The sequence below is a fragment of the Hypoxylon trugodes genome (genome assembly GCF_022578975.1).
Source record: "Hypoxylon trugodes strain CBS 135444 unplaced genomic scaffold F4822scaffold_9, whole genome shotgun sequence".
Classification (NCBI taxonomy): domain Eukaryota; kingdom Fungi; phylum Ascomycota; class Sordariomycetes; order Xylariales; family Hypoxylaceae; genus Hypoxylon; species Hypoxylon trugodes.
In genome coordinates this window covers 2242010-2267419 of record NW_026250024.1, presented here as the reverse complement: position 1 = coordinate 2267419, position 25410 = coordinate 2242010, and the positions used below count along the sequence as shown (strand labels likewise).

Sequence of the window (25410 nt, the reverse complement as noted above, 5' to 3'; positions counted from 1 at the left end):
ATTATTTGGTAGTTTTCTTGTGCGGTTGACATATTCGGCGAGATTGAGTATCTGGTGAATTGATTTATCCTGATTTATCATTCGTAAGGGGATGTTGTTGTATCCCTTCTACTATTACTATTGACCATGACCGTCATATTTAAAGTATGCATATTGACTGTAAAAAAGAAGGACATTCTGCTATCTGTTTCATGATGTCCTTTCATTCTGCTTGTCTACATGCTTCTCGTTGGATTTAGATACAAGCAGAATTTACCTGTAGGGACCCTTAAAGGGGGCGTTCTACTCTATGCAACCGTAAGGGTTGTAATGTAAGATGAAAAGTAATGATTTAACTATATAAACAAAGGATAGGGAATATGGAAGCAAGGTACCATAGCAAGGCACTATATGAAGAGTTGATATGTGACTAAATCGAAGATACAATTCAGGGGGATTGGGGGTAAAAGTGGTGGTTACACGCGTCACATCATTGTTACCTATTTCATAAGCACTACACATTCAAAGACTTTAATAATTTTCCCCCTTGAATGTAAAATCTGTCTGCAAGGGGCATCGTGGAATAAGAAATTTCATATAACTTAAGTATGTATAACCAAGAATTATCTTTGACGTTGGTAACCTGTCATGGTTTTAGGTAGAAGGCGGATAGACTATAGTCAATCTTAAACTCAGAACAAAGAAAGCCTAGAAGAGTCCCCCCAAAAATGGATCGCCTATACTTTTCTGGAATAAGCTCGTAATGTACTAAATCGATGTAACCAAACTTCTCCAAACTTTGGAAGTTACCTACTTAGTAGCTTAGGTGGATATTTCAATGGAGGATCCGATCCCGCGAGTTCGGTAACTGGGTCCCCGGACCCTGCCGAAAAGCAAGTATTACCTGCTTAACTTAACCCTATAACTGGAGCCGGAATGTACCTATGAAGCTACCTACATATGTAATCTACATATATGTACCTACAAATTCTATCTGTGTAGGACTTGCCTTCGGTAACATATGCTTAAATTTTTAACATTTATAGGCCTTGGTAGCTAAAATTGTCGATGTACCATTCAAATTCGAGCATCCATGTCTTAGCACGTACATACCTCTTACACAGCACATCAATCATTACCAAATCTCGCAAAAAATGATGATGGATAACAACGGGTATTACAGGACATTCCTAAGCTTGCTTACATGGTCTACAAATAACAAGAGAACAGCAAAATACCTGTCAGCATCGGACGAATGGGATTCAATCACACCACTGAGTTGTTCTACTCCACGCGCCGTTTCAGCCCACTGTGGTATGGCTACCCAACCGGTAGCTGCCGGCTTCTTATTAACGTTGTGTTGTATTGTGCTGTTGTCTCCGGTCGATTTGCCGCGTGAATTGATTCGACCTTCTTCTCTGCCAACCACCTAACAAATTACCGCAGTCAACCATTCCCGATTTCCCGACTCTGTCCGGCTAGTGTTTAGGACGCGTTGGTATAATGCAGCATGACGGACTAGTTTCTGTCTAATAACCAAGCAAAAAATGCGAAATGCTGAAAACAACCGGAAAAGAGGTCCACATGTGAAGGAAGCCAGCCCAGCCCCCTCCATATCAGACCATCTGCATGCCTCTACTAAGGGTACCGCATGCCTACATGCCTACCAAGGTACCTATCTGGTACGCATAACGAGGCCAAACGGGTGGACCTCGCATGTAATATGTGGCGTGTTATTTGCCCTGTTACGTGCCCTACGCTAGGCCTGACAGCCGCCAATACCGATTTACTTTTGGGTCGCTGCTGAGGTGTATTTCTTGCCTATACACCATGCGTTTCGTCCTCTTTTTTTCCTTTTCTTAAAACCCACTCTGGCCGACGTGTTCTATTGTTCATTCGTTAGTTCCCCCCTTTCAACGAGGATCTGAAGAATGGCATCGGATGCACCAAAACGGAGGCCCAAGTCGGGGGCCTTCCCCGGAAAGTTTAGAACCTTCGTTAACGACATGAAGCGGTTCAGGATCCACCGCCATGAAAAGAAAAAGAGCGAAGAAGCCATGGCAGAATCCACTTCCCTCCTCGAGATCCCCCCTCAAGCCCCTCAACCGGCCCGTGAAACGAAACCAGCCTCCTTATCGCGGAGTCCTCTACCTGTGGCAAATCTTGCTGTCCATGTCACTATCACTTTTGGTGAACCCTTGAATTACTCATACAGCCGCAATTATGAAGCCTCGCCGTCACTCCAGGCCACCGAGGCCTTATGCCAGGGTTTACTACGCCGTGTTGACCATTGTTGCCATGAGTTAATCACCCGTAAAGACTCAACAGCAATGGGGTATGCTGCTGCGAGCGGTTCAGATAAACCCTTAAAATTCGAAATTCAAGTCAACATCATCCGGGGATGGTCCGAGATTTGGGCTTCTAGGACCTTTAAATCGTACCAAAAACAACTACTATCTGTTGAAGCTGCAAGGGAAATCATTATCTCCACCCATCACATAATAGGGCTATTTCTTAGACGCCACGACCAAGCTTTCGTCTGGAAGGACGGCCCGGTCCGTGACGACCCGTTAGAGGAGCCCGGAAAATTCCCCCATCGTGCTGGCCGCGTTCAGCCCATGTCATGTGTCCCACGCTCTTACTTTCTTGAAAAGTCTCAAACATTCGAGTCTATACCTGGCTACACTATTAGCTTCTCCTTCACAAGCCGATGTCAACGTCGGAAGCCATCCGAATGGCAAACAACTGTTGAAGTCAATAGTGGCCAGCCAGCGCCCTTAAACTCGATTGGTGCAGAGGGTTTGTTTTTTGAAGCGTCTTACGCTGTAGAAGGCGTTTTGAGATCCGAAAGACAAGCGTTTGAGAAGGTCCACGGCGAATGTATTAGCCTGGACGGATGTAAAGAATGTCGACACCATGACAACGATGGGTTGGAATTGAAGTTTTCAATCGCGAACAACCTTGGCCCCCAATTCCCCAATCTGGAGCGAATTATCCATTGCAGTAGCAATCTTTCCTTTTCCTCTGACGCTGAGAAATGTCTCAACTTTGTAAACAAAGTTGAAGCTGCCCTTGCCCCAATTCGAGACGACGCCGATGATACCATCGGCCGAATGAACGATCTGGAGTTTAGAATAACAGAGCTCCGCGGCCATGGTTGGTCTCTGGACGAACCACTCATTTTTGTCCTGGATTCCTCCTACTCCTATTCCCAGAGGAAAGTTGAAGCCATACTTGATCGTATTCAAGCTGGCGTCGCAGACATACTCCGAGGTAACGCTATTTCTGTCAGAATGACGGCTCATAAGCGTGGCCACTTCATTTTGGATAAGACTTTTGTGGCACGAGAGCCCTTTGAATCCACAGAAAAGAAGAGAAAAAGACAACCTCAGAAGTCCAAGGCTTATGTTCTGGACCGGTTGCGGCAACGGATTGACCGTGATATTGCGACTGCTTGTAAAGACACTTTGACGCTTGACGATGAAGAAGAGGCTAGGAGTCTCGTGAATGAAGTTGGCATTTTAGATGAGAACGTTCCTACTCCACGGGCCACAGACATTGCAATCTCCACGACTTCCACCTCCTCGGTTGCTTCAGGCGGATACGAACCGGACGAATCACTTCCTAACAATAGCACGGAGCAGCGCGAAGACACCACTTATCCGACCCCGGATCCAGCGAATAGCGCCGACACGTCGGTTTCCAGGAGCACGACAGAAAACGAAACCTCGAACGAAACATCCAACGAAACGTCAAACAAAACGTCGAATGAAGTATCGAATGAGACATCAAATGAGTCTTCAAACGAAATTTCAACGTCCACGAACGAAAAGTCCGAGGCTACACAAACTGAGGAATCCGCACACTCGCCCATCTCAGGCCGCCCACCCATTCCCGCTCGGAGATCATCAATGGCCATAACTTGCTCAAACACGGGCGCGCGGGCCTTCCCGTTGGTACCAGGACTGGATCATTACGTAGGGCCTGACGACTCCGCTGTAGACAATGAGTCTGGTGGAGGGGATCTATCACGGAATGTATCCAATGAACCAGTTGGGGATCATCAACCGCGCCAATCATCGGGTTCTCGACCGAGTACCGTCAGCGAAACTCCTAGGGAGTCCGAAGACCGGGAGCTTGTCATAACGAGTAGCCAGGAGGATGAGCCGGAACCGCTGCCAAATTACGAACCTTCGGTTGCTTCATCAACTCCCAGCCTCATGTTTGGTGACGGCTCTTCTCCTAGCAGCAGCCTCCGTAAGTTAATCCCCGGATTAATCATTATCCTCTGGAGCTCCCTCTAGGACGGACTACATCACCATGGCCGTTCGAGAGGGATTTACCATGGGATAGGCCACATCACCAGTGACCGGAAATCTTCTACGTAGTAACAATTACTAATTGAATCCCGTAGTTATCACTCCAAAGAACAACCGCCTTAGCGGTGAGGTGGACCATACGAAAAATAACATCGTTGATAGCGACAGCGAAAGCGACGATGATGAAAATATTAAATTTCCGAAACCCTCTCGCATTGAAACACGACGAGACTTTGCAAAAAGCCGGCTCAGCCCCTCGCCTACGCTACGACATGCTACAAGGTCGATTGCCTCGTCTCCACTTCGTTTGAGTCAATCCACCCAGGAACAAAACAGTCTTGGTATCCTGGCGAATGGCGATGCCCCAACGAAGAATATCGACTTTGCAAATATGGATACCAGCCAGAAAGATTTACCTGCCCCTGTGGTGGTCCAACCCCTCTCGAACGGAGTCGATCATTTGGATGTTTTCACATCAACGCCACTTCCGAACGGAAATCTAGACGCGAATAAGACTGAGGTGGAAGATCAAGAGTCTCAGGAGGACGAGGACGAGGACAAAGAAGAAGAGGAAGAGGAAGAGATGGAACTTCCCTCTATTACTGCAGCTGTACTCCCTAGTCAATCCAGACAAACTATCGTGAGCGAAGACGGGGGCGCGTATTTAGATCCAGATACCGAATCGGACACAGACGACTTCGCGCAATCGAAACCGGACTTTATCTTCTCGTCTCCACCAGCGGCGACTCCCGAATACGCAGGATCAGAGTACGAAGGTGACGGCAGTCCGATAAGGCCAAGAACAAGACAAGGAGCCGTGAGCCCTGATCCATCCGAAGACATGGACATATCGCCTTCCAAAGTCCCGCGACGGCCATTACAGCCACAGCGCAGGTCTTTCGGCAGTGCTGGTGTACTGGGCTTCCATGAGCAGATTTTCGGCTCGCTTAGTCTACGGACTGCGTTAAGTCCACGACCGAATTCTGACTTTGGAGACCTCGCGCGGCCCGAGATAAAGAGGCCAGGTACCGCCATGTGATTTATTTAGGAGTCTATGGGTTATTTACATTTTTAAATATACGCGCGAGCTATTTTGGAGTTAAGGGTTATTTGGATATGGATGGGATTGGCATTGCATGATTGAATGAACTGGATGATAGCTCGCTGGTATATATAAAATATGAATATGTTTTGGAAAGGGGAAGGATATCATTAGGTTGCATAGGCCCCTTGGTATATACCGAGTAGCATTGTATATATAACAACAAAGAAACAATATACAAAAATATTAAGGGAGACTGCGGTGTCACTGCAAGACTGCTGCGATATGTGTTAATGGTCACACTTCTTCACAATCAAAGCATCCAGATCGAATAGACTCATTAAATATGCTTATTGGAGTTAGGTAGATAGTATGTACAATATATACAGTCTGAGACGAGATTCTCGTGATATATATAAATCCCAATCATTTATACACGTTTATACAAGCATGACTTCATTACCTCATCCGCCGTGAATGCACCTTTTCAGGACCAATTCCATTTAGGATATTTTCCCCCCTGTGTTACCACCCAATGAACGCCGTAGGTAAACAGACATTTCCCTTCACCTCAAGCTTTTTTACGAGGATTCACTCGAACCCGTCCCCTCCTCTTCTACGATTTCCGCCTGTACAATACGGGTGACTTCCAACCCCTCGCCACCTTCTTTAACCTTGACAGATGCCTTGTCGCCACGCTTCAATTCGCCGCGAATAATGCGATCCGCAAGGCCATTCGCGATCTCCGTGGTGATCAACCTGTTCAACGGTCTCGCGCCGAACTTCGGATCATATCCGCGTTCCGCCAGCCAGTTCTTAACTTCATCGTCGACCTGCAGCGTGATACGACGGTCATCAAGCCGCGTCTGCAACTCCTTGAGTCGGATATCTACAATATCGCGCAGCGCATCAAGTGTCAGTCGCTTGAAGACGATGAACGAATCGATACGGTTTAGGAATTCCGGAGGGTAGCTCGAGGCGACGACGTCAAGGACTGCGCGGCGCACGTCCGGGCTGATCTGGCCATCTGGTGTTTCTGAGTATGGGTGGTGCGCGTCAGCACCTACAAGGATGTTGGCGCCGAGGTTGGAGGTTAACACGATGATGGTGTTGCGGAAGTCGACTTTGTGCCCCTGGGCGTCAGTTAGGTAGCCTTCGTCCAAGACTTGTAGTAACAGGGCCGAGATATCGCGGTGCGCTTTTTCGAACTCGTCGAATAGTAGCACAGCGTATGGCTTCCGTCGTACCGCTTCGGTTAACTGCCCCGCATCCTCGTATCCGACGTATCCGGATGGTGCACCGATGAGTCGAGATATGGTGTGCTTCTCTTGAAATTCGCTCATGTCGAATCGAACCACGGCAGATTCGGTTGAGAATAGGAAACCGGCCAGTTTCTTGCATAGCTCAGTTTTACCGACACCTGTAGGGCCGAGGAAGAAGAATGACGCGAGTGGTCGGTTATCACCGCTTAGACCGGCCCGTTGCATGCGCACGGCATCTGCGACAGCTTTGAGAGCTTCATCCTGTCCACGGACTGATTCTCGGAGGGTCTCCTCCATGTGAATCAGCTTCTCAACATGCCCAGATGTTAATTTGGATACTGGAATTCCCGTGATTCTCGAAACGACATTTGCAATGTCATCAGCTGTTACCGAATCGTGGATCAGAGTGTCAGGACCTTGAGCTTCGGGTCCTTGCTCACCATCCTTAGGAAGCTTTTGTTCCAAATTCGGGATGATACCAAAGCGCAGTTCAGAGGCTCGGGCGAAATTTCCTGTTCTTTGCGCTTGGTCAAGTTCGATACGAGCCTTGTCTAAATCTTCCTGGACCTTTTTCAGAGCATCGATTTCTCCTCGTTCCTTCTCCCATCTCTCGCTTAGAGACTTTTCTTCTTCCTGTAATCTCTTGAGGTCTGCTTCAAGCTTTTCGCGTCGTTCACGACTCGCCACGTCCTTTTCTTTCCTAAGACTTTCCAACTCTATTTGAATTGTCATGATCTTTTGATCGAGGCGCATGATGTCCTCAGGCTTGCTTTCTTGCTGTAAGCGCAACGAGCTTGCCGCTTCATCCATCAGATCGATGGCTTTATCGGGGAGGAACCGGTCGGTGATATACCGATTTGAATACGTTGCAGCTGCCACGAGGGCTCCATCCGTAATTCTGACACCATGGTGCACCTCGTACTTATCCTTGATACCTCGCAATATACTAATGGTATCTTCAACTGTAGGCTCATTTACCAAAATTGGCTGGAATCGTCTTGCTAGTGCCACATCCTTTTCGATTATTCGGTATTCTGCCAATGTGGTAGCACCACAGCATTGCAATTCTCCCCTTGATAGAGCCGGTTTGAGCAGATTGGAGGCATCGATAGAACCCTCGGCCTTCCCAAGACCAAGGAGTGTATGTAATTCGTCAATGAATAGTATGACTTCTCCATGCGCCTCTTGAACCTCGGTTAAGACCTTTTTCAACCTTTCTTCGAAATCACCTCGAAATTTAGCACCAGCAATGAGAGACCCCAGATCCAAGGATATGACTCTTTTGTTCTTTATACTCTCTGGGACATCACCCCGTACTATTCGCAACGCCAAACCCTCCAAAATTGCAGTCTTTCCCGTCCCCGCACTTCCGATTAGGACTGGGTTGTTCTTCGTTCGTCTCGACAAAACTTGGATTGTTCGCTGGATTTCGGCGTCCCTGCCAATTACAGGGTCCAATTTTCCATCTCTTGCTCGCGCTGTGAGATCGATACCAAATTGTTCCAATGCCGGTTTTTCGGGCTCACCACCCATATTCATTCGATGGGTACCACCCGGCGGATGAGGTCGGCCATTTGCGTAGGTTCGATGTGTGGGAGTCGGTAAGGTGACATTTGATAAATGCTTCGCTGTGTTCACAAGCGCAGCTCTGGATATTAGTGAAGGTGTTGTGTTGAGTCGCGCGAGCCCTCTTGAAGAGGCGTCGGCGACTCGTCGTGAAGATCTAAGTAACTGGCTTCTCGCTAACATCGTGAAGGCGTGAAGAATTGGAGGTAATATTCAACGTGAGGAAAAATTAAAAGTCAAGAGACTTCTCTTAACTAGGAAATCATTTCATATGTAATAGAGGAATTATCAAACCTAAAGTGGTTCTAGAATATCACGAGAGCTTCAAAAATGAGGCGGTCGTTGCCGCTGGAGCTTTCTCGAAGTGTCGAACCACCTGCACCGAATTGAAGCTCCATTTATTGTTTATTATCGATAAGGAAAATTAAGATGTGTCTAGAGTGGCGATGGGAAAGAGCATTGATGAGATCTGTGGTGTGGCGTAAAAGATCCGGGCACGATCTTTCTTCTACAATTGGTGATGTACTCAAGTACCTTGTTAGGCAATTGGGCGCATTTTATGGTGGGGGGTTTCAACTTGTGGCTGGCCACCCGCACCCGGGTGATTTGGCAACCCTGTTCGTAAAAATTTCAAAATAGAGAAGCCCGCCATTAATTCAACCCCACCTTGGAACTTCTTATTATTTCTTCACAAGCACAAGCTTTCCTTTTCCCTCCTCATTCCCATTTTCAAAGATACCCCCAGAATTCAGATTCCTTCTATCCATTCTCTTCTCTCATTCATTCAAACCGGGAAAAATGGGTTTCACTGATCTGCTCACTGATGCTGGTTCGGCCGGTATGTTTTTTTCTACTCCCGAATCATTGTGACCCCGCTGTGTCTCTCGGCGTACTACGATCCGTTGACTGGGCATCGTGATGGATTTTGGCTGAGGCTGACTATGGCGACGCAGTGCTTAACAGCTGGTTGACCACCCGATCATACGTTACTGGGTAAGTCGTCTACACAACCTTTCTTTGAATGCGAGCGCCAATATCGAGTGCGACACCTTGATGTATCAGTCATCTACCGTGCCCCTCCTACACCAAATTTGCCTTGCGAGCCCAAATACCCCTTTCATGATGAGGAACATTGGTCCGTGTTTCTGAACAGCTTAAGACCCTGTAAAGGAGGACAAATACAATAGCACTCTGTGCATCTCTGATTTCAGCAATTATACTTTCAACATTGTCCCTTGCGCTTGATTTGCCCCTCATTCGCATAGAACTCACCACTGACTCATCCAAGTTACTCTCCTTCCCAGGCCGATGTTGCCGTCTTCAAGGCCCTCAAGTCCGCCCCCGAATCCGCGAAGTACCCCCACGCCGCGAGATGGTACAAGCACATCGCTTCTTTCGAGGACGAGTTCCCTACCCTCCCCGGTGATGCCTCCAAGCCCTACACCGTCTACGGACCCGATGAGGCTGCCGTCACCCTAAACCCCGCCAAGGCTCCCGATGCTGCGGAGGACGATGATGTCGACCTATTCGGTAGTGATGATGAGGAGGAAGATGCTGAGGCTGTCCGTGTCCGCGAGGAGAGACTAGCCGCTTACAAGGCAAAGAAGGAGGCCAAGCCCAAGACCATTGCCAAGTCTATGATCACCTTAGATGTCAAGCCCTGGGGTAAGATTGCATAATACTACTTAGGTTCTAATATGTAGAACTAATAATTCCTATTTTAGATGACGAGACCGATCTGGTCGCTCTTGAGGCCGCTGTCCGAGGAATCGAGAAGGATGGTCTAGTCTGGGGTGCCTCCAAGTTAGTCCCCGTCGGTTTCGGTATCAAGAAGCTACAGATCAACTTGGTCGTTGAGGATGAGAAGGTTTCCCTCGCCGACCTACAGGAAGAGATCGAAGGTTTCGAGGACTACGTCCAGTCTTCGGATGTTGTAAGTTTTCAATCCGCTAACAAAGCCACTGTCAAACATACTAATCCGACGAATAGGTTGCCATGATGAAGTTGTAAACGGCATCCACCAAGGCTCTGCTGGAAGACAAGGTCACTATACCAACACTCAATGCATGATACACGACTACTAGAAAAACCACAAAGCATGGTTGATGACTCTGATGAGGTTGGTTGGGTGATATGACAGGGATAGTTGCTCTTACAGGTCAAATATAGAGACCTTAAGGTTACCTATGGTAGATGCATAAAACGCTAATACAAAATTTGTCCCAAATTACTCCCGATTTTCTTGATTCCTCCCCTTGTGATGATTATGTTTCGCGACGTAGTTAGACTAGTTTTTCTTGTCTCTTTCAAAGGAACCCCATTTATTGACGCGAAGGTTGGCCACAATCATTGTCTCATACGTGCAATATGTTTTACTTATCGTCGAACTCTTCATTAATAGGTTGAAACTGGTAAACTCGAGATCTCTGCAAAAGAACATTCAGTATTCCCAGATTGATAGTCCATTTCCCCCACCTAGTAGTTAATACCGGCCCCCGCCTCCTTGACCCTGCCTTGTTACACCGGGTATCTTCTTGTCCATATTTTGGCTTTCATTTTTTTTTTTTTTTGCTTTTTATCTATCCTATCCCACCAACCATTTCACGTCCCAACCTCGCCCTTTTTTTAGTGGTGGAAGAGCCGGATGTTTTGCTCCACGAAAACAATACCAAGCTTCTCAGCCGTCTCATAAACGGCGGAGTCATTCTGACTGCCACCGGGAGCCGCAATAAACTTGGCGCCAGATCGGTGCGCACGGTAGATGTTGTCGACGAAAGGGAACTATTTGAACGGGATTAGCACGTTATTAATAAAAACGAAGGCGGAAAGAAACTCCGCCGGAGTTATCGGTGGTTACTTACGAAAGCGTCACTAGAAACAGCAACATCATCTAGCTTGCTGAGCCAACCATTGCGCTCCTCTTCGGTGAATGAAGCAGGTACCTCGTCGAAAACAGCCTCGAAAGCCTCGCGCTCAGGACCACCCTTTGGCAACTCGCCGCTCACCAACAGGTCGATGGCATTGCTCTTGTCGGGTCGCTTGGTACCCTTCTTCCACTTGATGCATAAAACACGAGGGTGGAAGCGCAACCACCAGTTGTCGGCCTTGTCACCCGCAAGTCGGGTGCAGTGAATACGTGATTGTTGGCCTGCTCCGAGACCAACAACTTGTCCATTTTTAGCATAGCAGACTGAGTTGCTCTGTGTGTACTTAACGGCAATTGTGGCGACAGTCAAATCCCTAGCAGCAGATTCTGGCAGAGCAAAGTCCTTCGGCGTGATAGTACGGTTGAAGGAAGACGGTGAGATATCGATGTCATTTCGGTGCTGGGTGAGAGTTACACCATACACAGTCCTAACCTCAGTAGGGTCGGGCTGGTATTCGGGGTCAATCTGCAGTACGAGGTATTTACCTCCCTTCTTTTTCTTGAGAATCTCCAAAGCGGCAGCCTCATATCCAGGAGCAATGACTCCGTCGGAGACCTCCTTCGAGATAATGCTAGCAGTAGGGACGTCTACTACATCACTTAGAGCAATGATATCTCCGAAACTGCTCATTCGGTCGGCTCCTCGAGCTCGTGCGTAAGCTTGCGCCAATCCCGAGGTCTCAATGCCTTGGATATCATCAACAAAGTAGACCTTGCGCTCTTCGGCGCTTAGGGGAACGCCAATGGCAGCGCCTGCGGGGGAAACATGCTTGAAACTCGCGGCAGCAGGCATTCCTAGAGCTGCCTTTAGTTCCTTCACTAGCGGCCAACTGTTTAAAGCATCAAGCAAGTTGATGTAGCCAGGGGCTCCCCCAAGAACCTTAAATGGTAGGTTGCTAGATTTTGTGTATGCGGCAGCTGGCTTCTGGTGGGGGTTGGCACCGTATCGGAGGGGCAGGTACTGCTGACCCTCGCCGGCGTATCGTGCGCGGAAGAAACCGGAGATGTGAGCGTCGTAATCAGCTGTGTGCTCAAAAGCTTTGAGTGCGTATCGGTTACGGCTCGCCTCCTTTATTTCACCAGTTTGGAGCTCCTTTAGGAACTCGGCGTAGTCGTTCGGGTCGCTGAGGATCGTCACACGAGCGTGGTTCTTGGCAGCGGCACGAATAAGTGTAACACCTCCGATATCGATCTCTTCTACGGCTTCGGGGACGGTGACGTTGGGTTTAGAGATGGTGTCTTTGAATGGGTACAGGTTGCAAATGACATAGTCAACCTTGTCAATGCTCTGCTCGGCAAGGTCCTTCTCGTCGGCGGCTAGGTTACGGGCAAGTATACCAGCGTGGACAGCGGGGTGTAGGGTCTTGACTCGGCCGGAAAGCATCTCAGGGGCTTTCGTGATAGCTGAGATGTCCCTTCTTACTGTCAGCTTCGAAGTATATAAATTTTATTGGTCGCAGTGCGTCCTTACTCGACTGGAAATCCAGACTCGCGAATCAACTTAGCTGTACCCCCAGACGCCAAAATTCGCACGTTTTGTTGTACAAGGCCCTTAGCTAGGTCCAACAAACCAGTCTTGTCGAAGACGGAGAGGATTGCGATTCTCTGTGGTGCCGACATGGCGAAGAATTGGACTAACTTTTAATGCGACAATTTTGGTGTCAAGATAAAAAAAGTTATGACAGAAAATGAGGGATCAAATCACAAATCAGCGAAGAGGGGGCACACGGCAGGTTGACGATACGATTTCGTTAGGTTACTAGGATGATTACACTAATAACTCATCGAAGATCATTAGAGGTAGCCAATGTCAAATAGCCAATGTCAAATTTGGTTTATTATTTGTCACAAGTAACGGAAAAAAAAAAAGATTGCGCCAGTTACGGCCGTCAGTCCGTGATGCTTGGTGGGAGAGCTTGAGAAAAATAAAATTTCCACAGCTCATTACATAGCGGGGTCATTTTCCAACCCCACTAACCCCTCGTTCTTTCTCATTACACACGCCTAATACTTGGGTACACATGTACCTATAAGTATAGGGAGCCCCACCACTAAGATAAACCTTCCAGGTTCTTTTTTTCTTAGCTTAACCCCACCTTGACTAAAGCAATTGCCCCGACGATATAGAAACGCGTTCGATGCTTCCTGTACGCGTCTTTCGAGCATTACTATCTTTATTCCTTTCTTGATTCGATCCTAACCGTCGTTATATATACGAGAAATACAATCAATACTCCCAACTGACTTGTAATCCAACACAAAATGTATGGCGACTTAGGAATTAAGCTGGTAAGGACTCAACTAAACATTCGTATATGATCGATGAGCCAGAGCTAAGTGGTATCAGGTTCAACACGCGAAAAGAACCCAGAACTTAGCGCATCTACCGCCATATCAAACCGAACTAGTTCGTGCAGCAACCCGGGAAGTTCGTGATCTAGATAAAGACGTCACAGACCTCTTAGAGCCATTCCAAGGGTCTTTCAATCCAAATGATGATCCGGCGACAGCATGTACCCTACTTACGAACCATATATCAATGAGATGGAATAAACGTTGCCTTCTAGGCTATCATCGTACCCGGACCGATAGGCTGGAAGAACTTGTTTGGAAAGGCTACGACGTAGTCGATCTTGCTGGTCAACAGGTCAGGGATGGCTCGGCCAATGCCCCGGGTCCGGGAGCCGGCGATGGTGGTACAAGCAGTCTAAGTCCGCAAGAGGAAGACTATGTGCGACAATACAGCGATCTTTTAGCAGCTTACAAGGGTCAATGGACAGATATTGACCTTACCGGCAGTCTTGAACCTCCTCGTGATTTGTTCATCGATGTGCGGGTGTTAAAGGATGCTGGAGAAATTCAGACTGAATATGGGTAAGATTGCCCTTCATAATATTATCATGACAGTATTCAGAAAAGTCCGCTTACCATCGTCGCAGTGCGATTACACTCACCAAAAACAGTCAATTCTATGTTAGGCAGGGCGATGTTGAGCGATTGATTGCTCAAGGATATCTCCAAAAGCTCAGCTGAAGGAATAACAGGAACCATCCCCATCTATTTATGATTTATCACAGAGGTGTCCCGCTTCACCAGACCATCCGATGAATCTAAACAGACGATTCCGTACAATTGCAGGAATTTGGTCTGGGCGGTTCCTTATACATATGTGGTTAGGCCACAGCACAGGGCTTCTCGGCGGCACAAGGTTGTTCCCCGGAAGCATGTTTGCATGTTGGGCGACTAGCGACATACATGTATTCACCGACGTGGTTTTTATGAATTTGCGTTTTGACAAACACAATTTGCAAATTCTGACGAAATTAGTCGCAAGAAAAAGCGCAGATGACGATCTAATGCGGGCGGCACAAAGTTGACCCAATCACGAAGAAGACAGCATCGAACTCAACTTTCCGCGGCATGCATTTGCCTCAAAATGCCAATGATATGCCCGGGGGAACTTAATGCACGTCCACAGAGGGGTTCCTACGTACCGAAGTGGTATGATTGATGTTCTCTCCGAAAGCGAGAAACGAACAATCCGATGGAGACAATTGCTCACAGTTGCACAACGATGAGCATAAAAGTGATGGATTACATATGCAGGCGCCTATCCCAATTGGCGCATCCCCAGCTCAGGACGCAGGGCGCAAGGGCGATTGAACCAAACGGAATACGACGCTGGGCGGGCTGGTCATTGTATTGGACAGGTCTGAGATTTGCGGGGAGCGAATAGGAATCTTAGATGTGGGGATGAGTTGGAGGCTCCTAGAAATATTCAACTTCGCGCCTGACGACAAAAGTTTTCCGAACGTGCGTCCCATGGGTAGGCTGTGTATTAACCGTATTGCATGGGATGAGGCCCGTCCCGTCGAAAAGGTACCACAGTGATGGCCGACGAATACTAGAGCATTTCAGTACGTAATCGAACGCGGTGAGAAGAGGATCATCAACCATTCCTTCTGTGTTCTAAGAAGGACCGGAAGCATCGAGTGCAAGATGAACTGCAGATGCATATTCATTGCGGAGTGCCGTATCGAAATAATGATCGAGATGAGTCCTTGCATATCAAGCTTCCCCAGGATTTGCCTCGATTACGCTATTCTGCCCTATGTTCTTAGCAACCGATGTTAATGATAGATTTTCAGGGTCTACAATGTTATTTCATTCAGAGATGGGATATTAGAACTTGAGCTAAGTTAAAGGAAAACGAATTGATTTCTATAAGTCAACATCACGATCCAAAACTCACTACCATCAAGGTAGTAGAGCAGACAAGCAGCAGCTCAGCCCTTACTTGGTGCGAATCGGCCATGTCGGCAGTCGGTGTTCATGGGCTAGGACATAGCGGTTGCATCATGCAGCCTCAATATTTCAGCATCCAACGAAACGAAACCTCGCCCTCCTGTAACGCATGGAACGTATGTATAGGCAAGGAGCCGAATACCACCTCAGAGCTGGGGCTTTCTCGTGTAAGCCGCACGGCAGATGTCGTGTATAAAAGGATTTGCGATTTGTGACACCATGGTATTATACAGAAATTCGGAATTATCCAATGGCATTATTTAACAAGTACATAAAAAAGTTAGGTTTGCCACCAATTATCTTTCAACGCCTTTCTACAACCGGAGATGCCCCTCCATATCCCTGTCAATTAGGTGCGAACCACATGCTTGAATTTAACGCGAGATCCATGCGTACTACGTAACTATCCCTTGCTAATTGCCGTATATAGTTAGCGCTGCTAATTAAGTTCTTTAAAATCTGTAGCTACCTAGTATCTTATGAGGTCTAGAATTTAGATTCTCTCGTTATCATCCAACTATCTTTGCTGCTTCAGAGATACCAACTTTTTTTTTTTTCTTCCACTATCTATTCGATTTACGCTATTTCAATTCCAGTTAATATTTATATATATTATCTATGGCTGTTTACATATGCAATACCTCATTACCATATAGTTCATATTCCTTGCTGTATATGACAATCGCGCTCCAACTCGCGCAGTTCATCGACTAAGATACTAACATACACCTTGCTGGCTATTTCCCGCACTGTGATCAGTCCTCAATGTATATATCTAACATTCTTAGCGAGCTAACAAACGCTCACCCATAAGAATATGGCGGCTTCGTCGTTCGGGTTTACCTCTTGGAGGAGGAGGTCCTCTTCTGTTACTTCTGAACCAGATCTAGTAGATATTCCTGAGCCAATAACCAACCCAAATCATTCTCAACGATTAACTCCAGGAGAATCACGACCGCTCTCGTCGTCGCTAAATTCCACTAGCTATAGGGAGCCCACTAGGTCATTCGTGCCTGGTTCTGTGAGGGATCATCTATGTAAGTGTTTGCATGTCTGCATCGATATTGTATTTCCAACTAATGCGCCTTTAAGCTCCTGTGGACAGTGCCAGTTTTGCTCGAAGTGTCCGCGAAGACACGGCCGAACTCGCTTCATATGTTTTATCAGACAAGAAGGATAAGCGCAGCACGTCATTCCTCAATCGAATATCGTCTACATCGTCCCACCCTAGTCGCGACCAGTCAGTCTCCCAGCATGAGTCTCCATACATCGAAGACTTGCAGGCGTCAAGCACGGACACTATAGATGAGGTTTCCGAGCCCTCTTCGTCAGGATCTAGGACAGAGGACATACACGACTCAGGACCTTCGGCGCTCACAAGCATGCTCAGACGTTCTCCGCCTCAATCTTTAGTCGAGCAGGATATTGGGAATAATGGAACTTTGAGTAGCGGACAACGGCGACCGTCGACGGGAATATCACAATCGCAACCCGACAATGATGTATCGGAAACCACCCCCTTACTCAGGGCATTGTCGCGTCGACCCGATTCTCCAGGTAGCGTTACGGAGATTGATGACATCGAAAGTCAGAAACCGAAGGGAGGACCCTGGAGGCCGTCGTCAGATGTGCTTAGAGGGAGCATTCGAAGCAAGATCCGCGGCATTAAGAGTATAGCCAACCCTAAAACTTGGGATAAGAAGGTCGTTTGGCAGAGGACTGTACTGGATCCAGTACATTGCTTACCAGCTGTAATTGTCGGGCTTTTGCTTAACATTCTAGATGCTCTATCCTATGGTATGTCTCTACTAGGAATTGCTTCGGAGGTTTATAAACCTAACCATTCTTTTAGGAATGATCTTATTTCCATTGGGCAACCCAATCTTCTCGAATCTAGGACCGGCTGGAATATCTATATTTTATGTTAGCACTATTATCTCGCAATTGACTTTCTCTTGTGGAAGTCTATTCCGAGGTGGTGTTGGATCGGAATTGGTAAGTCGCCTGTTTAAGAGCTTCGAAATTATCCACTTACATATGTAATATAGATTGAAGTTGTTCCCTTCTTTCATAATATGGCGTCTACTATTACAACGATAGTAGGAGAAGATCAACCCGATGCCGTTATTGCTACGACTATAACATCATTCGCCATCAGTTCCATGTTGACCGGTCTTGTCTTTTACCTCATGGGAAAATTCAAGCTAGGCTACATCGTTGGCTTCATCCCCCGCCACATCTTAATTGGTTGTATAGGCGGCGTTGGTTGGTTCCTTATCGCAACGGGCTTCGAGGTTTCCGCACGACTAGAGGAATTCCACTACGACCTTGACACTGGCCGGAGGCTGGTGCAATCGGATACTCTACCCCTTTGGCTAATACCTCTCGCTCTGGCCGTCATCCTCTTCGGCCTCCAGCGAAAGATCACATCAAAATATTTCTTGCCTATTTATATTCTATGCGTGCCAATATTCTTTTACTTTTTCGTATTTACTATAGACAGCTTGGAGCCGGAGAATCTTAGAAAAGCTGGATGGATTTTTGAGGCGCCCGAAGCCGGACAGCCGTGGTGGTATTTCTGGACACTTTACAGTAAGATTCCACGCCTTCGGTCGATATGTGTGTTACTAACAATTATTGTAGAATTCAATTTAGTTCACTGGGGAGCAATTCTAGAAACTGTCGGAGCCATGTTTGCACTGACATTCTTCAGCGTACTTCATGTTCCTATCAACGTCCCTGCCCTGGCACAGATTTCTGGAGAAGATCATCTCGATTTAGACCATGAATTGAAGTTACATGGCTATTCGAATTTCCTTTCCGGGCTCGCAGGAAGCATACAGAATTACCTCGTTTTCGCAAATACTTTATTTTTCATGAGATCAGGCGGTGACAGCCGTTTAGCGGGTATAATGTTGGCAGCGTTGACATTCGGCGTCATGACAATTGGACCGGTGATCATTGGCTATATCCCAGTAATGGTCGTTGGTACTTTGATCTTTGTCCTTGGGTTTGAATTGCTTTTAGATGCACTTGTGTCTCCAAGGCGAAAGCTTAAGCTATTAGAATATTTGACAGTAAGTTATTCTCATTTCTCTTGGGTTAATAATGCGGCTAGAACTAATTTGGTTATTATAGATTGTGGTAATAGTTCTTACCATGGGGATTTATGATTTTGTCGTTGGTATTTTTGTTGGCATAATTCTCGCATTTGTCTCTGCGATTTTCCATGCATCGCAGGTTTCAGCTATTCGAGCGACTTATACCGGAGACCAAGTCGGCTCTATGGTCAGACGGAACCCATCTCAACACCATTACTTACAAGAAGTTGGAAGCCAAACATATGTGATCAAGTTGTCCGGATTTTTGTTTTTCGGCACTATTGTCGGCGTCGAGGAGAAAATCCGTAGCTTGATATCCGATGATGTATTCAACGAACATCCGATTAAATATCTGATCCTCGATCTATGGCACGTTACGGGTATCGATTATTCTGCGGCCGAGGGGTTCAAAACCATCAACCGGCTCTTGTGTGGGAAGAGTGTACATCTCCTTATAAGCGGTAAAGACGCGGAGAGCAGGATTGGTCGGGATCTAAGAGCCGTTGGGCTGGGAACCGATGGGCCCGAGGTCATGTTTATGCCTGACTTGAATTCGGCACTCGAAAGCTGCGAGAATGAACAGTTGAAAACATTTTATGCTCGCCAAGAAGCTTTAAGAATATCTCGACCGGCTCCGTCGAGTAATTTGGACGTACCTAATAAGGGCCAATTTAGCCAATCATTGGACATGCTGTCACAATCTCCGAGGAAGAATCATCTCGACCAAGCAGCGAGGAATGTGCTAAATCAACAAGAGATGAGGCGGTCGACGAGGTGGCAAAATATCAGTGAGCCATTACGGCTTATGCTTCAGGTCTTTTATGATGTGAGCGACAAAAACGAGGACTTTTGGTTCCGAGCAAAGCCATATTTCATTCGCAAGGATTTCACAGCAGGCACAGTGCTGTATGAACGTGGCGAATCAGCCAATGGCTTCTACCTCCTAGAAAGAGGGGAACTCCGTGGTGACTATGAAACGCCACAAGGTCGGTTATCCGAGCCTATCGTGCAGGGCACAACATGTGGCGAGCTTCCGTTCTTCTCGGAGACGAATCGGACTGCTACAGTGGTAGCGGTTAAAGACTGTGTTGTTTGGGTTATGGACACGGACAATTGGGAGAGGTTGCAAAATGAAGAGAATGAAGTTGCGCAGGAATTGCTTAGAGTCTCACTTAAGCTCACGAGCGAACGTATGGATGCTATGACCAAGTATATATCGGCGGTTGGGAATTAGTCTGAAATATTATGGAATAGAAAAAAGGAATTCATACTAAAATTGCTGTCGGATTTCGTTGGCTTTTTGGAGTTTACTCGCCTGTGATACTGTGATGAACCCTTGCCCGTGTGGCTTTCGACTGCATATGTATGTCTCAGACTGTCCGAATCGATTTTGACGCCTTAGATCGATACAGATATTACTCGCACGCCTCCAGTGGGAAGATGATGTACGCATTCAATCTATTGTAGGTACCCAGCCACTTAGGTAACTTAGGGTTAGAGGTAGGTAACAAGTTACTGGAAGAAACTCATCAATCCTACTCGCCTTTCGCTATTCTCTCGGCATACAATTAATAACTTTTTATTATGCAAAACTTACCAATGATGATAAATATGTGTTCTTATGGTTTATTTTGTAATTACTGTTGTTAAATCTGTTGTTGTGTTAGTAGGTAATCAGGGGTTGACTACTCGTTGCTTATGAAATAGACCACGGAACTATTCCGCGTTCCATCATCACGAATTACAAAGCATCAGTTTGGGCTTCCTACAACATCAACCATTAACCATAGTATGGGGAAGTACATCATATCTCTACTTTATCTCATCAGTATCGCTGAATAACTCGGCATGATCTATAATCGCGATGCTGTTACTCCTATAGGACTAAATTCCGCAGTCGACGTCCTTATGACAAATGGGTAGGTGGCTTGAATAACAGGTTAACAAGATATTCACCTGTCTAGGGCACGTAGAGATAGATATATAACTCTTCCATTAGTCTATACAAGATGGAATACTCACTCGTTACAATCTGATCTTAGACATAAAGCATCCCGTGTCTTTTGTATACCTTACAGCCTTGACTTTAGTTAAACGAACACTCCTTGATTACCTAGTCATCATGAACTACACCAAGACCCAACACACCAAGCCCTACGCGGCGATCTCCCCTTCTTTGCCCCATCTTTCTACGAAATCTAAATCTGTATTCATTACCGGGGGCTCCGCAGGTATCGGAAAAGCTGTCGCCCTCGCCTTCCTCGAAGCTGGTTCTTGCCATCTCGCTATCACCGGACGTCGGGAAGCCGTTCTCTCCGCCGCAGCTACCGAGATAAAGACTACGTACCCCGACGCCCAGGTCCTCACTTTCGTAGCCGATATCGCGGATGAAGTCGCTATGAATAAAGCATTCTCCGGTGCTAAAGAAGCCTTTGGAGCTCCGATTGACATCGCGATCAACGGCGCCGGTTACCTCCCCTCCCTCAAACCCCTCGCTACCTCCGATCTCAACGATTGGTGGCTAGGCTACGAAACCAACGTCAAGGGCGCTGCTATCTTCGCGCGCGGCGTAGCTAAGTACGCTGCTTCCGATGCTGTGGTTTTGCATCTGGCAACTGCGGGCGTGATGTTTCCGGCGAATGGGGGATTGCCGATGAGTGGGTACGCAACGAGTAAACTCGCGGGTGTGAAAGTTATGGAGTATTTCGGTGCGGAGAATCCCGGGTTGAGAGTGGTGAGTGTGCACCCCGGTGTGGTGACGGAGTCGGAGGGTGGGCAGAAGATGGTTGCGCAGTCGGATGTGGAGTGGCAGGGTGATGATAGTAAGTTCCCCTTTTCTGTTGTTATTTTTTCTCTACTTGTGGTTTGTCTTGCTAATATATATGATTTAGTTAACCTGGGAGCCCATTTCTTGGTCTGGGCCGCGAGCAAGGAAGCTGAGTTTTTGAAGAATAAGTTGGTCTTTGCCGCGTGGGATGTTGAAGAGCTGAAGGCTCGGAAGGATGAGATTGCTCAGTCGCCTGAGCTACTCATTGGCCTCAATGGATTCCCTCGTAACGTGTAGATTAGTAGCTCCGCCTGAGTCTGGAGGGACATGTCAAGGCCAGATATGACCGCTGTTCGTTAGATTTGCCGTTGTCAATATAACAAGAACAATGTTCTTCGGAACCTGTAACGTATCAAAATGTAGACCACAGGGAATAAGGTATCAAAGGTCTTCTCTTCATTATTGTACAATTTGTGCATAATTCCCTACTTCATGAACGTTGCCCATCTTTTTTATAATTCCCGTTTCAATGCCAGCCTCACAATACGCCAGACTACCCAGAAATGAGATGGCCGTCGAATCGTACTGCCCCTTAATGTTGTGGCCTTATACCACCCGCTTGACCTCGAAGAACCTTCGTAACCACCAAACTTGGAATAGAGACTCGCCTACTACGACACCAATTACAAACAAGTTCCACCACTTAACTCGACTATTTGTGCTTTCAGCAGTGTTGCGGTGGGTACGTTCTCGGACAACGATGTAAGATTGTTCGTCACGGGCTTGGTCGACTAGTTCGGAAAGTTGCTTAACTATAAGCTTGTTAGCAGCTTGCTCAAGCCATTTTTATAAAAATAATAGGATATGGCCACATACTCTCTTTTTCTAACGGGTCTTGAGGAGAATCGGATTCTGACACGTAGACGATACCGTGAACGTTGAAGGAGACCTCCTTGCTGTTGGAACCCCAGTGCTCGTTACCGAAGCAGTAGAGGAATTTGCCGTCGTGCTTAGCCGTGAAAGAGAAATCGCCGTTTGAAACGTCCTTCTGGAAGGTCTCGTATTGGCCCATCGGATTCGTGATCTGCAGTCCCACAATCACCTATAAGTTACTATATTCGCATCTTATTTTGAACAAGTTATCATACCCAGAAGTCAATATCGAGATTTCCAGCACCTCCAAACTCCCTGTCACCAGTCTGGAAGGTTACGGTCATGACATCGTCCTTGTGGAGCTGCTCGTGGAAGCATTCACGGCCATGGGCGGGAAGCTGGATATTGTGACCTAGCGCAGCTTGCAGGAAGCTGGCCGCAAACAACAGGGACGTGGCCGAGAAAAACATGGTTTTCTCGGCGACAACGAACCCAAGGTATTCGGATGTATTCGGGTTGAGATAGGTGTTACCGAATATTGGTTTGTGAGTGGAATATTCGAATAAGAGGCATTCGACAAGCTTCCTTGAGATTGAGGCTTGAGGCTTGAATTTGAGATGGACACTTTGGCGATTGCCAGGGGGTTTGATCTAAGTGGAGGAGTGGAGGCTCGGGACGGCTTAGCGCGTTTCCCACGAGCAACCCAAAACTTGTATAATCATGGTATTATGTACTTATGAGGTACTTATCTGTGTCACGATATGCTGGATACGCTACGAAACTTGTGACAGTCACCTTTCCCTCGGGATTCGCCGACATTTTAAACGAAACCTACTCTAGACTTCAACTTGTGACAAGGGATTATTCTATGTATCGTGCATGTACCTCTGTACATTCACCCAAAAACCGAAGTCACCATCAAGCACTTTACCTTATCTAGTCGCCTACACTAGGGGGGAAAGAAGGAGAAAAAAATAAAATAAAAAAAAGATACGGGGCCACAAGCCAAGGCTAGGGGACTGGCACCTGCTGCAGGCCCTGCAGGTAAGTAATTACGTTCTTTTCCACATCCACATAATGTTCCATGGGACTCCGCCTCTGTCTCCAGCCACATTGCATTTTTACCTAAGTTTCTGAAAAACAGATTTACGACGGACCTTACCTATTGCTACCTACTACTTTACTACTTTTACTTACTTTCCCTCCTTCACCGATCTCCAACCACAACCCACCGCATCAACCCCTTTTGATAATCCCATCACCACGAGATCTCTCCTTCGCCGAGCAGGTCTCATTGTTGCAGAAGAAAAATAGTAAGTCGATTACTTTAACTTGCACTCCAGCTCCTTATCTACACATATTCACTTCCTCTCCCCGACAAAGAAGAATGAATTCTTTAGTTTGCCCTCCTTCATCCGCTACGCCTCTCTCTCTGCCTTTAACCTATCTTACATACACCTACCATACATAATTCACTTTACCTACCTCGTGATAATATTTTGGCGGCCCACCTGTTCCTTTCTAGTCTCCTATTGCGGCAGCCTAGAAATTGCATCAGCCATCATCAGGTAGCCAACGATATCGATTCATTCCAAGTCATTGCGCTGTTTTGAAAACCAATCGATCTGTCCTTACGGCTACTTTTACGCCCCATAAATCCCGACTGGCTTGCCAATTACCGCCAGATAATCACATCATCCTCTTCTCTTGTAATCTTAACTGACATTTCCCTCTTCTCGGTTCAGATATCGCGACATCCATAACTACCTTAATACATATTTCCCGCGTCATTCGCCGAGGTCGCAATCATGGGTCTTACGTTCTCTAAGTTGTTCGACAAGCTATGGGGGAAGAAGGAGATGAGAATTCTAATGGTCGGTCTGGACGCCGCTGGTAAAACGACCATTCTTTACAAGCTCAAGCTTGGTGAAATTGTCACAACTATTCCCACTATCGGTACGTTTTCCCCCAACTAAACGCCGACACCGCCTATTTCCAATTTTATTTATTAACACGCGTCGCGCTCTATAGGCTTTAACGTCGAGACGGTCGAATACAAGAACATCCAATTCACCGTGTGGGATGTTGGTGGGCAAGACAAGATTCGTCCCTTGTGGCGACATTACTTCCAGAACACCCAAGGTATCATCTTCGTTGTCGACAGCAATGACCGAGACCGTATTGTAGAGGCTCGAGAAGAATTGCAGCGAATGTTGAACGAGGACGAACTCCGGGATGCTATCCTACTAGTCTTCGCCAACAAGCAGGATCTTCCTGTACGTTTACCCTTATCTTCCTTCCGATATATTGCGTCCAAATTGCTAACAATCGGTGTAGAACGCCATGAACGCTGCCGAGATCACCGACAAGCTTGGTCTCCACAGCTTGAGACAGCGCGCCTGGGTATGTGCTTCCTTTATTTCTATTAGATCTGTTCTATGCTAACGTGAAGCTAAATAGTACATCCAATCGACTTGCGCTACTTCTGGAGATGGTCTGTATGAGGGTCTCGAGTGGCTTGCTACCACTCTCCGAAAGGCGGGACACCAGTAAATGGAGGAGGCGCAGTGGCATTCCCCCCTTTCCGACTCACACCATGTTTCCTCTCCCTCAAAATCTTATGGGTCGGTTGTAACTCGCAAAGTCATATTCCCGGAGCAATCGATATAGTCCATAAAAAATGACGCTCATATCTCGGTACCCTCTCTCGCTCTCTCTTCGGTTGCGGTTGGTCCTGCAAAGTGAAGAACGCGCGCGCAAGTTTGATTTTGGAAGCATAGGAGGGGAGTGGCGTACTGGGATGGAATCTGTACGAATTGATATTACGGAACGTAAAAGAGAACTTGATGCGTTTGGTCACGCTACCTACTACCAAAGGGGGTTTTAACAGCGGAGCCTCGCGCGTGCGACCCCCTTCTTAGTTTGTGTTGTTTTTTATTTTTCGTTCCCGAGGCATTTTCCGTCTACTGGTTCCCCTTTAATTACTTAAAGAATGACGATCATCACTGCGCCCAAGAACATGACGGTTCTCTTACCTAACTAACGTATTGGGAAGAAAGCCCGGGGTGGAGTATGTTCTCAATATATGGTCCTTTTTTTTCCCTTTCATGCTGGCATTACGAGATAGAACGAGATTGGAAGGCTTCGTAGTTTTGCAGCAGTAGTTGTGTGGCAATGAGAGATTTGTTTTTTTAGAGCTAAGGTATTGACGGATAGTACTGTATGTACCTGATGATGATCTTTTACTCAATTGTCCATGATATGATTTGT

The 25410-nt window shown here is 46.9% G+C and overlaps 9 protein-coding genes across 9 annotated transcripts; 6 read left to right on the top strand and 3 right to left on the bottom strand.

Annotated features, from left to right (window-relative positions):
* Positions 1-1661: 1661 nt before the first annotated feature.
* On the top strand, positions 1662-5629 carry F4822DRAFT_382508 (uncharacterized protein). Its single transcript, XM_051456423.1, has 2 exons — positions 1662-4236; positions 4394-5629. Exons 1-2 carry the CDS (start codon positions 1911-1913, stop codon positions 5335-5337), a joined length of 3270 nt encoding a protein of 1089 aa, XP_051310850.1. The 5' UTR covers positions 1662-1910; the 3' UTR covers positions 5338-5629.
* Positions 5630-5666: 37 nt separating this feature from the next.
* F4822DRAFT_417221 (P-loop containing nucleoside triphosphate hydrolase protein) lies at positions 5667-8575 on the bottom strand. The gene has a single exon (XM_051459427.1). It carries the CDS (start codon positions 8349-8351, stop codon positions 5922-5924), a length of 2430 nt encoding a protein of 809 aa, XP_051310849.1. The 5' UTR covers positions 8352-8575; the 3' UTR covers positions 5667-5921.
* Positions 8576-8806: 231 nt separating this feature from the next.
* F4822DRAFT_417219 (putative elongation factor 1-beta) lies at positions 8807-10399 on the top strand. Its single transcript, XM_051459426.1, has 5 exons — positions 8807-9006; positions 9122-9161; positions 9457-9833; positions 9893-10101; positions 10158-10399. The coding sequence occupies exons 1-5, from the start codon at positions 8967-8969 to the stop codon at positions 10176-10178; spliced, it is 687 nt and encodes a 228-aa protein (XP_051310848.1). The 5' UTR covers positions 8807-8966; the 3' UTR covers positions 10179-10399.
* Positions 10400-13087, bottom strand: F4822DRAFT_417215 (AICARFT/IMPCHase bienzyme). Its single transcript, XM_051459425.1, has 3 exons — positions 12566-13087; positions 11030-12509; positions 10400-10949 (listed from the first exon to the last, which is right to left on the bottom strand). Exons 1-3 carry the CDS (start codon positions 12712-12714, stop codon positions 10794-10796), a joined length of 1785 nt encoding a protein of 594 aa, XP_051310847.1. The 5' UTR covers positions 12715-13087; the 3' UTR covers positions 10400-10793.
* On the top strand, positions 12918-14383 carry F4822DRAFT_382398 (GINS complex, Psf1 component). The gene is made up of 3 exons (XM_051456422.1): positions 12918-13383; positions 13442-13968; positions 14034-14383. Exons 1-3 carry the CDS (start codon positions 13357-13359, stop codon positions 14125-14127), a joined length of 648 nt encoding a protein of 215 aa, XP_051310846.1. The 5' UTR covers positions 12918-13356; the 3' UTR covers positions 14128-14383.
* Positions 14384-15944: 1561 nt separating this feature from the next.
* On the top strand, positions 15945-19817 carry F4822DRAFT_417210 (sulfate transporter family protein). Its single transcript, XM_051459424.1, has 6 exons — positions 15945-16436; positions 16492-17196; positions 17252-17394; positions 17448-17991; positions 18043-18476; positions 18538-19817. Exons 1-6 carry the CDS (start codon positions 16217-16219, stop codon positions 19732-19734), a joined length of 3243 nt encoding a protein of 1080 aa, XP_051310845.1. The 5' UTR covers positions 15945-16216; the 3' UTR covers positions 19735-19817.
* Positions 19818-20491: 674 nt separating this feature from the next.
* Positions 20492-21617, top strand: F4822DRAFT_417209 (putative short-chain dehydrogenase). The gene has a single exon (XM_051459423.1). It carries the CDS (start codon positions 20623-20625, stop codon positions 21562-21564), a length of 942 nt encoding a protein of 313 aa, XP_051310844.1. The 5' UTR covers positions 20492-20622; the 3' UTR covers positions 21565-21617.
* F4822DRAFT_417208 (emp24/gp25L/p24 family/GOLD-domain-containing protein) lies at positions 21618-22848 on the bottom strand. The gene is made up of 3 exons (XM_051459422.1): positions 22416-22848; positions 22144-22351; positions 21618-22079 (listed from the first exon to the last, which is right to left on the bottom strand). Exons 1-3 carry the CDS (start codon positions 22608-22610, stop codon positions 21874-21876), a joined length of 609 nt encoding a protein of 202 aa, XP_051310843.1. The 5' UTR covers positions 22611-22848; the 3' UTR covers positions 21618-21873.
* Positions 22849-23948: 1100 nt separating this feature from the next.
* On the top strand, positions 23949-24693 carry F4822DRAFT_433595 (ADP-ribosylation factor family-domain-containing protein; the record flags this gene model as incomplete). The annotated part of the gene is made up of 4 exons (XM_051461865.1): positions 23949-24096; positions 24172-24416; positions 24478-24543; positions 24601-24693. The coding sequence occupies 4 exons, from the start codon at positions 23949-23951 to the stop codon at positions 24691-24693; spliced, it is 552 nt and encodes a 183-aa protein (XP_051310842.1).
* Between the last annotated feature and the right edge of the window lie 717 nt (positions 24694-25410).

Coding starts and splice junctions, on each gene's coding strand:
- F4822DRAFT_382508 (XM_051456423.1), top strand. CDS start 1,911: ATGGCATCGGATGCACCAAAACGGAGGCCCAAGTCGGGGGCCTTCCCC. Junction 4,237..4,393: donor TTCTCCTAGCAGCAGCCTCC/GTAAGTTAATCC, acceptor TGAATCCCGTAG/TTATCACTCCAAAGAACAAC.
- F4822DRAFT_417221 (XM_051459427.1), bottom strand. CDS start 8,351: ATGTTAGCGAGAAGCCAGTTACTTAGATCTTCACGACGAGTCGCCGAC.
- F4822DRAFT_417219 (XM_051459426.1), top strand. CDS start 8,967: ATGGGTTTCACTGATCTGCTCACTGATGCTGGTTCGGCCG. Junction 9,007..9,121: donor CACTGATGCTGGTTCGGCCG/GTATGTTTTTTT, acceptor ATGGCGACGCAG/TGCTTAACAGCTGGTTGACC. Junction 9,162..9,456: donor ACCCGATCATACGTTACTGG/GTAAGTCGTCTA, acceptor GACTCATCCAAG/TTACTCTCCTTCCCAGGCCG.
- F4822DRAFT_417215 (XM_051459425.1), bottom strand. CDS start 12,714: ATGTCGGCACCACAGAGAATCGCAATCCTCTCCGTCTTCGACAAGACT. Junction 12,510..12,565: donor GAGTCTGGATTTCCAGTCGA/GTAAGGACGCAC, acceptor GACAGTAAGAAG/GGACATCTCAGCTATCACGA. Junction 10,950..11,029: donor CTGTTTCTAGTGACGCTTTC/GTAAGTAACCAC, acceptor CCGTTCAAATAG/TTCCCTTTCGTCGACAACAT.
- F4822DRAFT_382398 (XM_051456422.1), top strand. CDS start 13,357: ATGTATGGCGACTTAGGAATTAAGCTG. Junction 13,384..13,441: donor GCGACTTAGGAATTAAGCTG/GTAAGGACTCAA, acceptor AAGTGGTATCAG/GTTCAACACGCGAAAAGAAC. Junction 13,969..14,033: donor GAAATTCAGACTGAATATGG/GTAAGATTGCCC, acceptor CCATCGTCGCAG/TGCGATTACACTCACCAAAA.
- F4822DRAFT_417210 (XM_051459424.1), top strand. CDS start 16,217: ATGGCGGCTTCGTCGTTCGGGTTTACCTCTTGGAGGAGGAGGTCCTCT. Junction 16,437..16,491: donor TTCTGTGAGGGATCATCTAT/GTAAGTGTTTGC, acceptor TGCGCCTTTAAG/CTCCTGTGGACAGTGCCAGT. Junction 17,197..17,251: donor TCTAGATGCTCTATCCTATG/GTATGTCTCTAC, acceptor CCATTCTTTTAG/GAATGATCTTATTTCCATTG.
- F4822DRAFT_417209 (XM_051459423.1), top strand. CDS start 20,623: ATGAACTACACCAAGACCCAACACACCAAGCCCTACGCGGCGATCTCC.
- F4822DRAFT_417208 (XM_051459422.1), bottom strand. CDS start 22,610: ATGTTTTTCTCGGCCACGTCCCTGTTGTTTGCGGCCAGCTTCCTGCAA. Junction 22,352..22,415: donor ATCTCGATATTGACTTCTGG/GTATGATAACTT, acceptor GTGGGACTGCAG/ATCACGAATCCGATGGGCCA. Junction 22,080..22,143: donor AGACCCGTTAGAAAAAGAGA/GTATGTGGCCAT, acceptor ACAAGCTTATAG/TTAAGCAACTTTCCGAACTA.